This window comes from Hoplias malabaricus, chromosome 2, assembly GCF_029633855.1.
Source record: "Hoplias malabaricus isolate fHopMal1 chromosome 2, fHopMal1.hap1, whole genome shotgun sequence".
NCBI lineage: Eukaryota > Metazoa > Chordata > Actinopteri > Characiformes > Erythrinidae > Hoplias > Hoplias malabaricus.
This window is the reverse complement of record NC_089801.1, coordinates 38,839,307-38,853,385: the sequence shown is the minus strand read 5'-3', so window position 1 is coordinate 38,853,385 and position 14,079 is coordinate 38,839,307. Positions and strand designations below refer to the sequence as shown.

The 14,079-nt window shown below is 44.0% G+C and overlaps 1 protein-coding gene across 1 annotated transcript; it reads right to left on the bottom strand.

Moving 5' to 3' along the window:
- Window positions 1-1,033: 1,033 nt before the first annotated feature.
- Window positions 1,034-13,443, bottom strand: nexmifa (neurite extension and migration factor a). The gene is made up of 3 exons (XM_066649699.1): window positions 13,344-13,443; window positions 5,409-5,563; window positions 1,034-5,209 (listed from the first exon to the last, which is right to left on the bottom strand). The coding sequence occupies exons 2-3, from the start codon at window positions 5,512-5,514 to the stop codon at window positions 1,557-1,559; spliced, it is 3,759 nt and encodes a 1,252-aa protein (XP_066505796.1). The 5' UTR covers window positions 5,515-5,563; window positions 13,344-13,443; the 3' UTR covers window positions 1,034-1,556.
- Between the last annotated feature and the right edge of the window lie 636 nt (window positions 13,444-14,079).

Here is a 14,079-nt window from a genome sequence, read left to right as displayed (position 1 = left end):
CTCGCCTGCACCTTCCCAAGACTGGGGGCGTTGAGTGCAATCAGGGAGGTTTATAGATGGGTGAATCCTTGACTAAATTTAGAAGAGAAAATTCAGTACCCACTTGGGGATAAACAAATATAAATTGAAATGAAACCTATTCTCTAAAATACTCACAGGGAGGGAGGTATAGAGCAAACAATCCGCACACACACATTTATTTACTCAGATTTAACTCAATTTTAAATAATCAATATTCCATATAATCCTCTTTAGAGGGATGGAGGTCACTGTTGGTTGTGGAAAGGAAAGTAAATGCTGTATTTCTGTTGTAGACACGCAGACGCCTGGTTCCAATCACCACCACTGAATAGAAATGAGTCCACAAGGCTTCGACAGTCACTTCACGCCTAAACACTCTGCATCACTTTGTTTACATCTCACACACTGAAGTAGGGAGAAATTTAGAAAAGTTGGTGGAGTTCCTACTGAACATCCCCAAGCTCTCTTTCTACTTAAGCTCTGATTCTCATTTTTCTGCTCACTAACGGTGTGAAATCGAACAAAATAACGCAATACAGTGATGTGTTTTCCAGATTGTACAGATGACCCAACAACTTCAAAATATGTCTGCATATGTAACAAGGGTAAATCCAAAATTATTCTCAATCCCACCCCCAGCACACAAACATACATTCCCACAACCATCACCACATTAGAAAACAACAAATATTTATGTTGATAAAAATGTCTGTACACTTAATTGTTCATATTTTGGCACATTAATTTAAACATGTTTGATATAATCTTATTTTGTAAATAGTGCATATGTTCCTGTACAACAGCATTTAGATACTGGCAGAGGGGACTCGGTCAGCCTATGGCACAGGTAAGTGAAACCCCTTCCTCAAAACATAAATAAACATTATATTAAAGACAGTTAGTACATTAAGACTCAGGCGCAACGGCATCTCGTACAAAAGTATGACGTTCTTTTCTAAACAGATGCTACTTTTGGAGTTCCCAAAATGCATCACATCATTCTGAATAGTTGGCACAGTAACAAGGGTTAGCGCAGGAAACAAAAAACAACCTTCGACCCCTGAACAACAGAAGGCAACCATTTGCTGAGAGACAGAGCAGGATGCTGGGCTTGTTTTAAACGATGACGTTGGAACACAGATTGAACACATTGACTGCTAGAGCTGCAACGGAAAACAGAGGACAAAAAAAATACAAATTTAATACTACACCAAAGTAAGTTTTAAGAAGGCTTTCAAGGCATTGTCTCTTCTTAAAAAAGAAAACTGATCACAAAAAAACAAAACCAAATTTAATAATGCAACAAAGCAGCAATGGCAGATAGATGCAACCGTGATAGAGTGACTCCAGTTAGTCATTAGGTAGCTTAGCAGGGCTGTCATGCAGGGTGTACCCACCTTCCTGTGGGGCAGGCAGAGGATAGTGGGTAAAGTCAGTGCCATGCAGCTCTGAAAGGTGTGTGGTGGAGGCTCAGAAGGATCTGAACAGGAAACAAGGGTAGGAAACTGAGAAGGGGGTACTTTGCAGAGAAAATATTACCTCCGTTTTTCTACCAAAGCAGTCAGTGCTACTCCTTTAATGTCCCGTTTACCCGCCAAAAGTTCATCACGGGCAAACTTGGCCGTGCTTTTGTGCCGGTACATCTTTTTGTGGGCAGGCCGATGAGGAAACGGAAGGCAGTCTAGACCGAGAGGAGGGAAGAAACCAGGCGAGAGGAGTTTGGGTGACGTTTTACCACCACGCCCTTCCCCCTTCCTCCCTCTTCCTGCCCCTGAAGAGCCACCACGTTTCTTCAGGTCAACACTGTTGCCCAAAATCTTCAGTGTCTGACTTTGGAGAGCATGCTGCCCCGGTGTTAAACAAGGTCCCCACAGTGGTTCCACCGAGGCCCGCATGAACCGCTGTACCTCTGCCATGCCGGAAACTATGTTCGACAGGATGTTTGACGGCTCTTGGAACTCACCCTGGTCCTCATCTGATAGGCCCCCGGCGTTGGGCCACTCCCCCTGAGCTCCCATTATACTTAGTGAGGGAGTTGGAGAAGGAGCGCCACTTTCAAACCTCTCACCACCTTTAGCCGCCTTCCCTTCCAGCAATGCCTTGATTTTCTTGGCGGAGCGAGAACCCTGTTTTGGGAGCTTCGCCTTCTCACTTTTAGGCGATTTGGGCGTTTTGCTCTTTTTGGTGCTTTGTCCATTCTTTCCACCCTTCTTTTTAGACCCCTTAGAACCCTGAAGCCCCTCTTGCTCATCCCCAGCACTGAAAGTCTGTAAGAGGTATGTGTTTCCAGTTGTCTCTTGCTCAAGCTGTGGGACAGAAGCACAGTCCCACCTCACATTAGACCCTCCTGTCTCTGAAAAACCTCCCCCTTTCCCAGAATTCCCCAGCAGCTGTGGGGAGGGGCTGGGAGTGTCTGGTGGGGACATCTCTGAGAGAGAGGAATGGCGGAACTTGTCAGGGGTGAAGTTTGAGATGTCAAGTAAGTCAGTGGACTCTCGAAGTGGAGTGACTTCCTCCAGACTCTGCTGCAGAACTAGCCGAGGACTGCAGTGCGACAAAAAGCCATCGTTGATCTCACTCATCTCCTCTTCTCGTTCCCTCTCTCCATCTCTCAGGCTAAGTGAACTGTAGTTGCTGGATGCTGCAGAGAGGGATCCCAGGGAGTTAAAGCTGACAAGTCGGCCCATGCCGTTTTCTCCACGGGACCCTGCAGGGCTGAGTACATAGTCTGTATCCGAGTGAGGTTCTTGTAAAAGTGGTTCTTCAAAAGGCAACCTGCAGGCACCCAATGGCACCTGACCATACCCTGTCACTGTTGCATTGTCCCCTACTAAAACCGGTACTGGCCTCGAAAAGCCCTGGGGCATAACTGGGGACTGAGTTGGGATATCAGGCGAGAATGAAAGCTGCTCAACCGAGGGTTGTGAAGGCCAAGTAACAGGATAGTTTTGCTCACTATGGTTGCTGTTGTCAGGAAACTGTGTGTGAGGTGGAATGTGATTGAGGGGCTGAGGTGAATGGGGCAGTTCAGACTCTGAGGGAGGGGAGAGTACACAAGTCTGAGCTGGTTGCAAGGGTGCTGCAACAGGTAGCAGTTCTGTCTGTTGCTGGTCTGGAGGGAAATATGTGACATTGGCACTGCTGGAAGTATCAGAAGCTTCCAGAAGAGTCTGAAGATATCCACCAGGCAGGAGTCCCTCATTCCGATTAGTCCCCTGGGCAGTGGGGCTCAAAGTGCATTTGTCAGCCGAGGTCTTGTTTGCAATAAGGTTACTTTCCAAAGTGTTACTAAGGTTTTCAGGTAAACAAGAACTTAACTCTGTAAGCTCAGAGGCAGTGGAGTTTTCCTCTTTCTGTGCTTCGATTAGCTTCTTAGACCTCAGTCTGGCTTCACTCTTGAACTTCTTTACCTTTTCTATTTTGCCTTCTTTCCGTCTCTCCTCTCTCTCTTCGGTTCTGCTCTTAGCCCGGGCAGGGTGTACGATTTTCCCTGTCTCGACTTTGTCCAAGGCATCATGTGCAGCATTATCTTGTAGTTCTTCTGTGCTTTTCATGTATTCTGTCACTTCTTGTTGATTGTTAGTGGAGGCAGGTACAGTTTGGCTGGGTGTCAAACTCTCCACTGCATGGATCCGCTGAATCCTGAGTCTACTCGCACACCTTTGCTTGCGTTTGGGGTTAGTGCTCGGCGGCCGCTTGCAGCCGTTGAGGCGTTTGGTTTTGTCTGCTAATTTGTTCTGCTCCTGCTGTTCCTTTTCCTTCCTCTGCCAGTAGCCCTTCAGAGGAGCCAGTCTGTCATAGTGCAGTAAGCTATCTGGACTCAGCTGCACCATCAGGACTGAGGGGTCCACCTTACTCAGCCTCACCTGCATGTGCTTCTCACCTTTAAAGCGGTTGATGATGATGTACTTAATGATGACAGGGGGCTCTTTCCTACAGGACCGACGCCGCTTCTTTGGGCACCAGTCATCATCCCGCTCTTTCTTCGGGCCGACAGATGGTTTCTCGCGCTTTTCTGTATTCCTCTCGCTCTCTATAGAGTCCACATCATACAGGTAATCTTCTCTGTAAGGGACCTTCCTCTTGGCACGGAGGCGGTAACTAAGCTGACTGGAGGAGCTTGAATTCTCTCTGGAAAGTTGTCCATGGTTTTTTTGTGCCTGCCAGGCATCAGGAGATGAGCCAGTGCAATAGCTGTCATCACTGAATTCACCAGAGTCCTCTGGTGAATTACTGAGGTCAAAAAGAAAGTTGCTGCTGGGAGTTGTCGGGGCGTCTGCCTTCTCCTCTGTTGTTTGGTCTTCCCTGTCTTTCAAGCCCTCAGTTCTGCTACAAGGAAGAGCAGGAAAGAAACCTAGCTGGGATTCATCTTGCAGTGGGGGCTCATTCCTTTCCTGCACTCCATCTGGGTAAGACTCATAACGAATTTTGAGCGAACAGACATCAGTGCCCAGGGTTGCCTCCTCCTCTTGGAACATGTAGTTTTCCACATCCTCCTCACAGAACAGATTGACTGCTAGTTCGCTGCGAGAACACAGATCCAGCAGTTCCATTCGGCTCTCACTAATCAGGGACTCCAGACAGCTCCAGTCCTGTGCCTCCTCTCCCAGGCTCTCGTAAATGCTCCTGGAAGCAGGATCATCGTCTGATTCGCTCTCTCGCATAGACTTTCCTTCGTCTGCATTTTCATTACCTGCAGATGCATGGGTGGAGCCACTGAGCAGCTGGTCAGAGAGGACTTGGTCACCGTAGCGCCCCGTGCTGGAGGCAGAGCCAAGGCACTGCATGCTGATGCTGGAGGCAGGGCATGGCTGGAACTCTGAGGTTAATCCAAGGCCGGACTCACATGATTGGGTTTTGGGAATCAGACAGCTCAGGCAGTCTCCTCCCGCAGAATCCATGCTGGAGAGGGGTGGCCTGTCGCAGCTCTGAGGCACAGACCAGGGGGTCACAGACTTGGAGCAAGAGACAGAAGAGAGGGAGGAGAGGGAGGAGAGAGAAGAGAACGATGAGAGGGAGGAGACAGAGGCAGCATTGGAGACAGATTCATCGTGCAGGTCTGTTACACTGAGGGGAACCTCAGCCGCCTGACTTGAGGAAACTAATGTGGGCGGAGCCAAAAGAGCAGGTTCAGTGGAGTCATGGTGTCTCAGAGTTTGGGACTCGTCAGAGAGCTGATCATGTGAGCCTACAACAGGGGGAGAAAAGAGTGTACATTAGACACAAACTTAAGAATACACTCTTAGAGAAAGGAATAGGTATGTTTTATATAATTTTTTAGCAAAAGATAAATTCAAGAAATATATAGTATATATATATATATATATATATATATATATATATATATATATATATATACTAAAAAATCATTTACAACAGCCACATACAGTTGTGTATCATTGAAAGTTCAAATTCTGTGCCATTGTCAGTTGTGTTTGGAGGACTGGGGCAGTGTTCTGGCCCTGGAAACCGGGTCTCCTGTAGAGCATCCATCAATCTGGAGAAAGTCTGCTTCCCACAAACATCATTATCACAGTCCAACCTGCGGAGACACACATTTACCAACAAACAGAGGTGAGAGACATTTACAATGTTAACATAAGTCATCATTTAAGAGAAATACTTTATTCTCACCTCGCTCCACACCTCTCACCATTGCTTCACATTGATTTTTTTCATAGTATCAACCAACTTACACTGTTCAAAATCTGCTCAAAGGTGTCACAGAATAAGTTGCATCTGTTGCTGAAATGTGTGACAGACTAGTTTGGGTCTTTCATTCATGTTCTCTAAGTGCTTCTTCCTGATCGTGGTCGTGGTGGGTCCAGCAGGAAACCACACTTAACAATGCACCAGTAAATCACAGGGCATCACACACTCACCCAGTCACTCACATACTCACACCTGTGGACAATGTCACACAGTCGCCCCTACCAAGATGTGTGTTTGGACTGTGGGAGGAAAGCCAAGCACTTGGAGAAAATCCACACAGACACAGGGAGAACACACTACACTGGTCACAGTTTACCGAGGATAGGATCCCACCCAGGACTTCAAGATTCTACATCTGGTAGTGCCACTATGCTGCTCTTAAATACATTTTTTTGCATGTATTTTCAGGAAATATTTGGGTGACTATTGACCGTATAGACTCTTAATTCTAGTGTTTCTAGCAACACTAGCCTCATAGTTCCAGTGTTAAAACCAACAATGGGACACAACATGTTTTGGCTGATGGTGTAAATTTTGTAAATATGATATTTTTTGTGCTGAATCCTTCCTTTAAATATCATCTTATTGGAAAATGTGATACGGAACTTGACTGATATCGACCCACACTGTCAGTACCGGTATCAGCGGTGAAAATGAAAAAAAGGATGCCCTGCCCTTCGCTGAACCCTTTATATTTCTTTCTGCCTGTACTCCTAAAGTACATCAATCCCTCCTCACCTCCTTTCTCACAGTGTTACTGTGAGTTGTGCTGTATTACATCACTCTGTCCTCTACGTGCCCTGCTGTATGATGCTGCAGAGAGGTGAGAGAGAAAAGCCCATGTTTAAAATGGTGGGAAATAAAGCTCTTACTCATATACACATGTATTCATGCACACCGCTGTGGACCCTTTCAGTACGTTTCACTCCAGTGGGAGAGGTATACTGAAATGTGCAATCAAGGGCACAAGGCATGGGTCTCTTATTGAGACTGTGAAGGATAAGCTTTGATTCTGTAAACAATCCCAGCAAGCATACAAATAGAAATCAAAATAATCAAAATATACAACTTTACTTAGAGCAGAAATGCTCAATCTGAAACGTCTCTTAGATTTTACTAATGAAAACTCATACTGTACCCAAAATACAAGTTTCTATTAAAAAGGTAAATGAATGTATTTCTACTTGAGGGTTATATTATTGTTAGCTGGTGTTATTAGCCGTAATCTATGTCTATCCCAGCCTCCCTACAAAGCTTCTCATTACAATATACACTCAACAGTAACAACATCTATTTCCACAGCTAACACGTGCTCACAACAATTCTGACTAGCAATCATACCAGTATGAGAACTGTGGACCAGTGCCAATATGTGCCAATGTTGATACCGCTCCACACACATAAGCTCACCCAACCCTCTCTTCCACAGTACCATAAATATATCTTTCAATATCCGTTTGAAATTAGAAACCAAATCTAAAAATCTCTCCCATGCCAGTCAATTTTTACAATGACTATCTGCTGATAGCGATATGACTCTGACATCACGATGCCCTACCTCTAAGCACAGAACAGCATTGGTTACCATGACCATATTCATCTCATTTGGAAATTAGCATAATCCAACCCTGCATGCACACACTATCGCTGGATAATCTCCGATTATGAAGGGTCTTGAGTCCTAGCCGTACTGACAGCTCCTTACAAAGGAAAGGGATTTTTAATCCTTAAATCCATGACCGCATTAAATCCATCTCTCTCTCTCTCTCTCTCTCTCTCTCTCTCTCTCTCTCACACACACACACACACACACGCACACACACACAGGCTGACTTTATTTACCCCAGCATCCTCAAAAATCCTTCATGATGGATTTGGTCTGCTTGATTTCTTTTTCCTTTTCCTTTCTTTTTTATTTGTTTATTTGTTAATTAAAAATTGATGCTGAATGTCAAGATTTGTCCATTCATACACATCGACTCTATCAATGAATATTAAAATCAAGAATAACCATCTGCTCACAAACACATACATACAGTACATTTGCCTTCATTCCTATATTCCCAGTGTCCTATGCCAAGGGTGATATGTTCTCAGAGTCCTATGTTTTCAGGGCCCTAATTTCCAGTTGTTTATAGCACGTAATGGGAGGCTCAAATAGACACTCCCCAACTCTGTATTTGTTTAATAAGACAGAGTCCCTGTAGGAACTTGTTAAAGGGGTTTTCTGTTCTCTAGCCCTGCTGTATGGCTCAATATATAGTAAAAAAATCACAGCTATGGACAATTTCACATACTCATCCTGTCACTCACATAAACCTGTAAATCATTTCAAACACTCTCCCTGTTCACAAAACTAATCCACATACAAACATGTGTTTTTGGACTGTAGAAGGTATTACAAACATGTGGAAAACATACTCATCTCGAGACCCTTAAGCTTTGTGGCATTAAAACTGCACCACGGTGCTGCCCTGCGTATCAAAGAGAACTAATGTATTATAGAAGTCGTAAATTAATTACACTATCTGGTTCATGTGATTTAAATCAGCAAGTGATTTGTAAACAAGTGATTTTAAAATGCCTCATTAACAACCAAATCATATTATATATGTTGTGATATTTGTGAACAGGAAGTTCTGTTCATTTACTCCACACAGTGGGAGCTTCAGGTTAAAAAAAAAACACAAGATACAAATCCGCCATCAGCTCTACAGAAATCAGAACTGGACAAAAATTAATGGTGGGTGCATCCTGCTATCTGAGTGCACTGTCTGCTCTTCCTGATTCATCAGAGAGTACTAAACACAACCGAGTCATTATAATAAAGCAATAAGCCCTGCTAATGTGTGGTAATAAAATGCTAATATTGGCCTGAAGTTGAACCCAAACAGTACAGGAGTAAATAGTCATAACAACACACGCTCCAGCATAAAAATCTATCCTTTGACATAGCGCTAAAGTCTTTCTCTTTATGAGAGGTTCTGAACTGATCTCAGATCAGAGTAAACGGAGGCGGGAGGAAGAAAAGAACCATGGCACCATCTGCAAAGGACTGATATTAAAAAAACCAAATTAATATTTATCCAGCTTTAACACCTACCCAAGAGAGCCAGACAGCGGGATTACAGGATATATATATATATATATATATATATATATATATATATATATCCTGTAATCCCACTGTCTGGCTGAGAGAGAGAGAATAGAAAGAAGCACAGAATAAGAGAGAATGTCCTCTACCTTTGTGTAAATTTCTGCATTTACCATCATCTGCCGCCTCACTCTATTTTTTCACAATTAAGACCAATGCTGCAGTGTGACAGCATGCATCATAGAGAGTGAAGAGAGAGACAGAGAAAGAGAGAGAGAGATAGAGAGAGGTAACTGTGAGTTTATATGTGAACCGATCATAAATCAATATTGTAGTCTCTTTTCAGTCGAGCAATCAATTCAGCAGAACATTTCAAATCCATTGTTTCATCCACTCACCTATCCATCTGCCTATCCATCTATTTATCCATTCATCATCCGTTCATCTATTCCCATTCATCCCTGTAAGTAATGGCTGTCAGTAATGGCTGAAACAGGGATGTGTAGTGACACAAGAGCCAAAACAACATGATAATAACACATTTACAAACACAGCCAGTATCTCTGGGGTTAAAACGAATGGCAATTCTGGCACTATTTTAATCTGTGCTGTCTGGAACTTTTAAAGTGAAGTCCATATAGAGCAGTTTTTGACTTGTTAGCAACATCTGACCCTTACGCTAAATGCTCTTGAACACATGTGGTCTTGAGTATATGATTCACAAAAAATACTTCGCTTGTTGGACCCTTACATTAGAGTGGTTTAAATTCATTCATTCATTGTCTGTAACCACTTATCCAATTCAGGGTCACAGTGGGTCCGCAATCACTGGGTGCAAGGCAGGAACACACCCTTGAGGGGGCGCCAGTCCTTCACAGGGCGACACACACTCACACATTCACTCAAACTCACACCTATGGACACTTTTGAGTCATCAATCCACCTACCAATGTGTGATTTTGGACCTTGGCAGGAAACCAGAGCACCCGGAGGAAACTGACGCAGACACGGGGGGAAAACACATCACACTCCTCACAGACAGTCACCCGGAGCGGGATTGAACCCACAACCTCCAAGTCCTTGAAGCTGTGACTGTTGGAAGCTGTGAAGATGGACAAAAGCAACATTTGCTCAGTTCTCTTATTTGCACATTTGTTTTCATGGTTTTTCAGTTCTGTTATTTCTCTGCTGTCGTTTTCATAGGTTTTGCTCACTTCTCTTATTTCTCTGCTCTTGCTTTCTCCACTTTCGCTCAGTTCTTTTTTCTCTACTCTCCTTGTCCCTATTTCCTGCACACTTCTCTCATTTTTCCACTCTCGTTTTCACTCAATTCTTTCTTCTCCATGTTTTTGCTGTTTTTGTGTAGTTTACTTATGTTGCTTAGTCTCAACTTTGCTCTCTCATTTAAAAGTATGGCTGGTGCTGTGACGGGTGATTTTCAAATTCAAATTCAAATTCAAAATGGCTCATATTATCCCATGCTTTCTGACTTCAGATTCACACTTTAAACAATTCAAACTGTGGAAGAAGTCTGGGAAGATGTTAAAGACACACTCTTGATGCACTGAGTAGCACCCCCTTCTGAAGCTGCTCCTAAATGTGAGTGAATATGAATGTACATGAGTGAGTTACAAGACACTTCCATGAGCTGCTTCACATCTAAATATAGCAGTTTTGGATAAAGTTCTACTTTTAGTTCCTTCAAGAGCATACAATTATTTGTAAACGTTGAGATGTGAAGAAATAAATGGAAAAAATCTTACATTTTTCACATTCTATAACAAATTACAGGCTCTTCTTAGAACTGTACAATGAAGACAAATGCCATCTAGGAACCATTTAAGAGTGCCACTATTTCTAGAACAACATTAAACCTAGGTTCCCCCACCTCAGCTCCTCTCCTGTCCCACTGACACACAGAACACAGACACAGTTAACTAGCACAGACTGCAGTGTGGGCTGAAATAGGACAGAAATGTAGCTATTGTTTTCAGTGCTAATGACTAAATTTTACTGTTTTATTTTAGCTTTAGTAGTATAATAACACAAAATCATATGTAATCTCTTCCAAATCTTGCCAGTGCATATCACAAATATCCTGGAGGTTCATGTTTGTATTAATCATTATCTTAGGTTTGAATCTAGTGATTTTAGTGATATTTTAGTGATGTTTCAGTGAGGTTTTAATGATTGTGATGTAATTAGATAGAGGACATCTTGTAAAATGTGGATCATGCCGGTTCGTTAAAGCATTCCTTTTTATTATGTCAAACCACAAATTGCAAGCTTGTTTGGTTAATACATTATTGATTACCTAATATAACATTTGCTGATAATTCATAAATTGCTGCATAATCTAGAGGCTGAGCTGTAAACACAGAGATGAGAGTGTTTTGGGGTGAAGAATCTTGTGGACTCTTGTTGTGAATTCTCTCCAGTGGTGGTGAATGGAACCAGACATCTCTGTGTTTACAACAGAAATATTTGATCTCCTTTCCACAACCTCCACTGAAACTACGGGTTTAGGCCAAAACCTTTTCCAAACCACCATATGACAATGTATCATACATAAATTGGTTTATTCAGACTCGTTTAATGTGAAACATTTCTGTGAGGAGCTATTAGAAGCAGCTTGATGTCTTGTTCCATTCACCACCACTGTGAACTGTTCTATTTCTTGTTTCTCAAAGAACAGTTTTACACCAAACCAAACCCAGCCAGACAACAAAATTAATACAATTATTCTGGGCCTATTCATGGCCCACTTGCCACATCGGTGGACAGCATTTGGGAGGGCGACTCCTGCTTGCCATAACAGCCACATAAACTCCAAAAGCAAGGCCGCGGGTCTCCGGAGGTCACTGTTTGGCCCACATTCGGGTCACATTCAGCTTGCCATATCTTTACCAGAAGTGGGCCAGCTCTGTTTTGTCAGATGTGAATCAAGTGAGCATTTTTGATAGGGGGGGCGGGGGGCGGACTTGGTTTGGTTTGCACCAGGAGTGGACCAACAGTGCAGCCCCTCTGTCAGAAGTGACCCGTGTCTGCATGCTCTTTTGGTAGTGCCAGTACCAACTTAATTCACACACACACACATACACACACACACACAAAGAGTGAGTGAGGGGGTACCCCCCCACACTTTCATTCACTGCAGGACAACTTTAAACTATGTGTAATTACAAATCAAATCTGTCCTTTTGCTACATCTACTAACCATGCCTCAGCTCCTCAGCTGCAGGTGTAGCTCTAGCAGCAGAGGGGGAATACAGCAAAAACAAAATTGACAGCAGGCTAGCAAAGCAGGAGAAGCACTCAATTGTCTATTATTAATTTTTATTTCAGATTGGGACGGGACCCCCAAATAACAGCAACTTGTTTTGCAGTGCTGGGACAAAATGATGAGGAATAAGGTCCAATGTTAGAGCTTCTGTTTACATGCTGCACCATGCTGTAGTGTGTACTAGCCATGATTATGATCAGGCTAATCAGCCTATTGCAGTTCCTACATGCTTATCATTCATGATTATTATGCTGATTAATGAACAAAGACGCATCTTTTTTTAGGTGACCTAATCGGCAGGCCCCACAACACCAGGGCAGGAATGCACGCATATGCTCCACACTGAGAATCATCCACACAGCCCGGAGCCAGTAGCCAACAGGCCCTTGCGTCCACTACACGTACGCACGCGCTCGCGTTTTTTCTTTATTTGCAGAGACGTAACAGGTTTTGTTTGAGCATTGTTGTTTTTTTTTTTTCTGATCAAGGCCCCTCTGCGTACCCCCCCCCCCCCACCCCACACACACACACACACACACACACACGCACACACACGCACGCACACCACCCACATCCCCCATCCCCAATCGAGGGGCTGCAGCACAGGTCGACCCTTACAATAACAGCCATATTAACATGCACGAGACAGCTGCCACAGAATGCCAGCCTTTGCTTCTACAAGCTGAATATTTAAGGTGCATGTCCACCTTAAAAACAGACATGCACGAGACAGCTGTCACCATGCTTTTGATTGCTTTTCGCCAGCACCCCTAACATTGTCTTATTTGAATTTTCCGAAAGCCTCCGTTCCACCTTAAATGCTGCAGCAGTCAGTTTAAGGCGCCTTCCATTTAAGGTGGAACGCGGCATCGAATAAGGAGCTAACCCCAGCTTATGCGCATGCATAAAGCAGGAGGAGGGGGGCTGCTGGTGTATTTGCGCGTATGTGAGTGTGTCAGTGTTTGGCTTTGCCTCGCGCATCTCGTCCATAAATGCCGTGTGTGTGTGTGTGTAATTTTTATTTCCCCTGCCCCGGTGCGCCTTTACGCGTCTTTTTACGCACAAACATACACCTGTCCATTATGGACGCATCATGACAAACTCAACCATTTCCCGATACCACTGCAGCTCTGTCACACTGGCCCAATGGACCGCATCATACACTCACCTATCCCTCTCTCTGTCTCTCTCTCACACACACAGACACAAACACACACATCACACACTCACCTCTGTCTGATTTCCTTATGTCGTTTTTCTCAGCACATTGTTACCGCTCTCCTTTTCTCCTTCCACCGTGCTGCGCTCTCATCGTTTGCATCTTGCCCACCTCTCTCTCTCTCTCTCTCTCTCTCTCTCTCTCTCTCTCTCTCTCTCTCTAGCTCACTGGCTGAATCGCAATTGCCCCCTTGTACACTATATAGTGCACTATGAGAGTTCTGATATTTAGACTGTCTTCACCCAGCTAGTGCACTACACGTGCAGCAGGCAATAGTGCACATTGCTCTGTCCCAATTGTCAGTTGTAAAGCGTGCAGAAGCCATTACTGTATGCGTTATGAAGTGCACTTGGAAGGGAATAGGGAGCCATTTGTGGATCAGTCTCTCTCTCTCTCTCTCTCTCTCTCTCTCTCTCTCTAGTGTCTATGCGTGAGACTGGGAGGTGCGTCTATGTAGGCGGGGCGGGGGTTAGTATACAGGTGTATGTGGGGAGTCAGTATGCACTGGTATGTGTTAGTGTGTCAGAGTTTAGTGAGGGATGAGTCTGAATAGTATATATGTGTGTGTGTGTGTGTGTGTGTGTGTGTGTGTGTGTGTGTGTGTGTGTTTATGTCAGTGTATAGTGGGGGCCAATGTGTTTGTGTGTCAGTGTGTTGTGTGGGTTGAGTTTGTTTATATGTCTATGTGTGGAAGTGTAGTGGAGCAGTGGTAATGTGTTTGTGTTTATGTGTCAGTGTTTAGCGGGG

What these genes read in the sequence shown, in the direction of transcription:
- nexmifa (XM_066649699.1), bottom strand. Translation starts at nt 5,514, where the DNA reads ATGGATGCTCTACAGGAGACCCGGTTTCCAGGGCCAGAACACTGCCCC. An exon ending in ACTTTCAATGATACACAACT is followed by an intron (nt 5,210 to 5,408) that starts GTATGTGGCTGT and finishes CCCCTGTTGTAG; the next exon opens with GCTCACATGATCAGCTCTCT.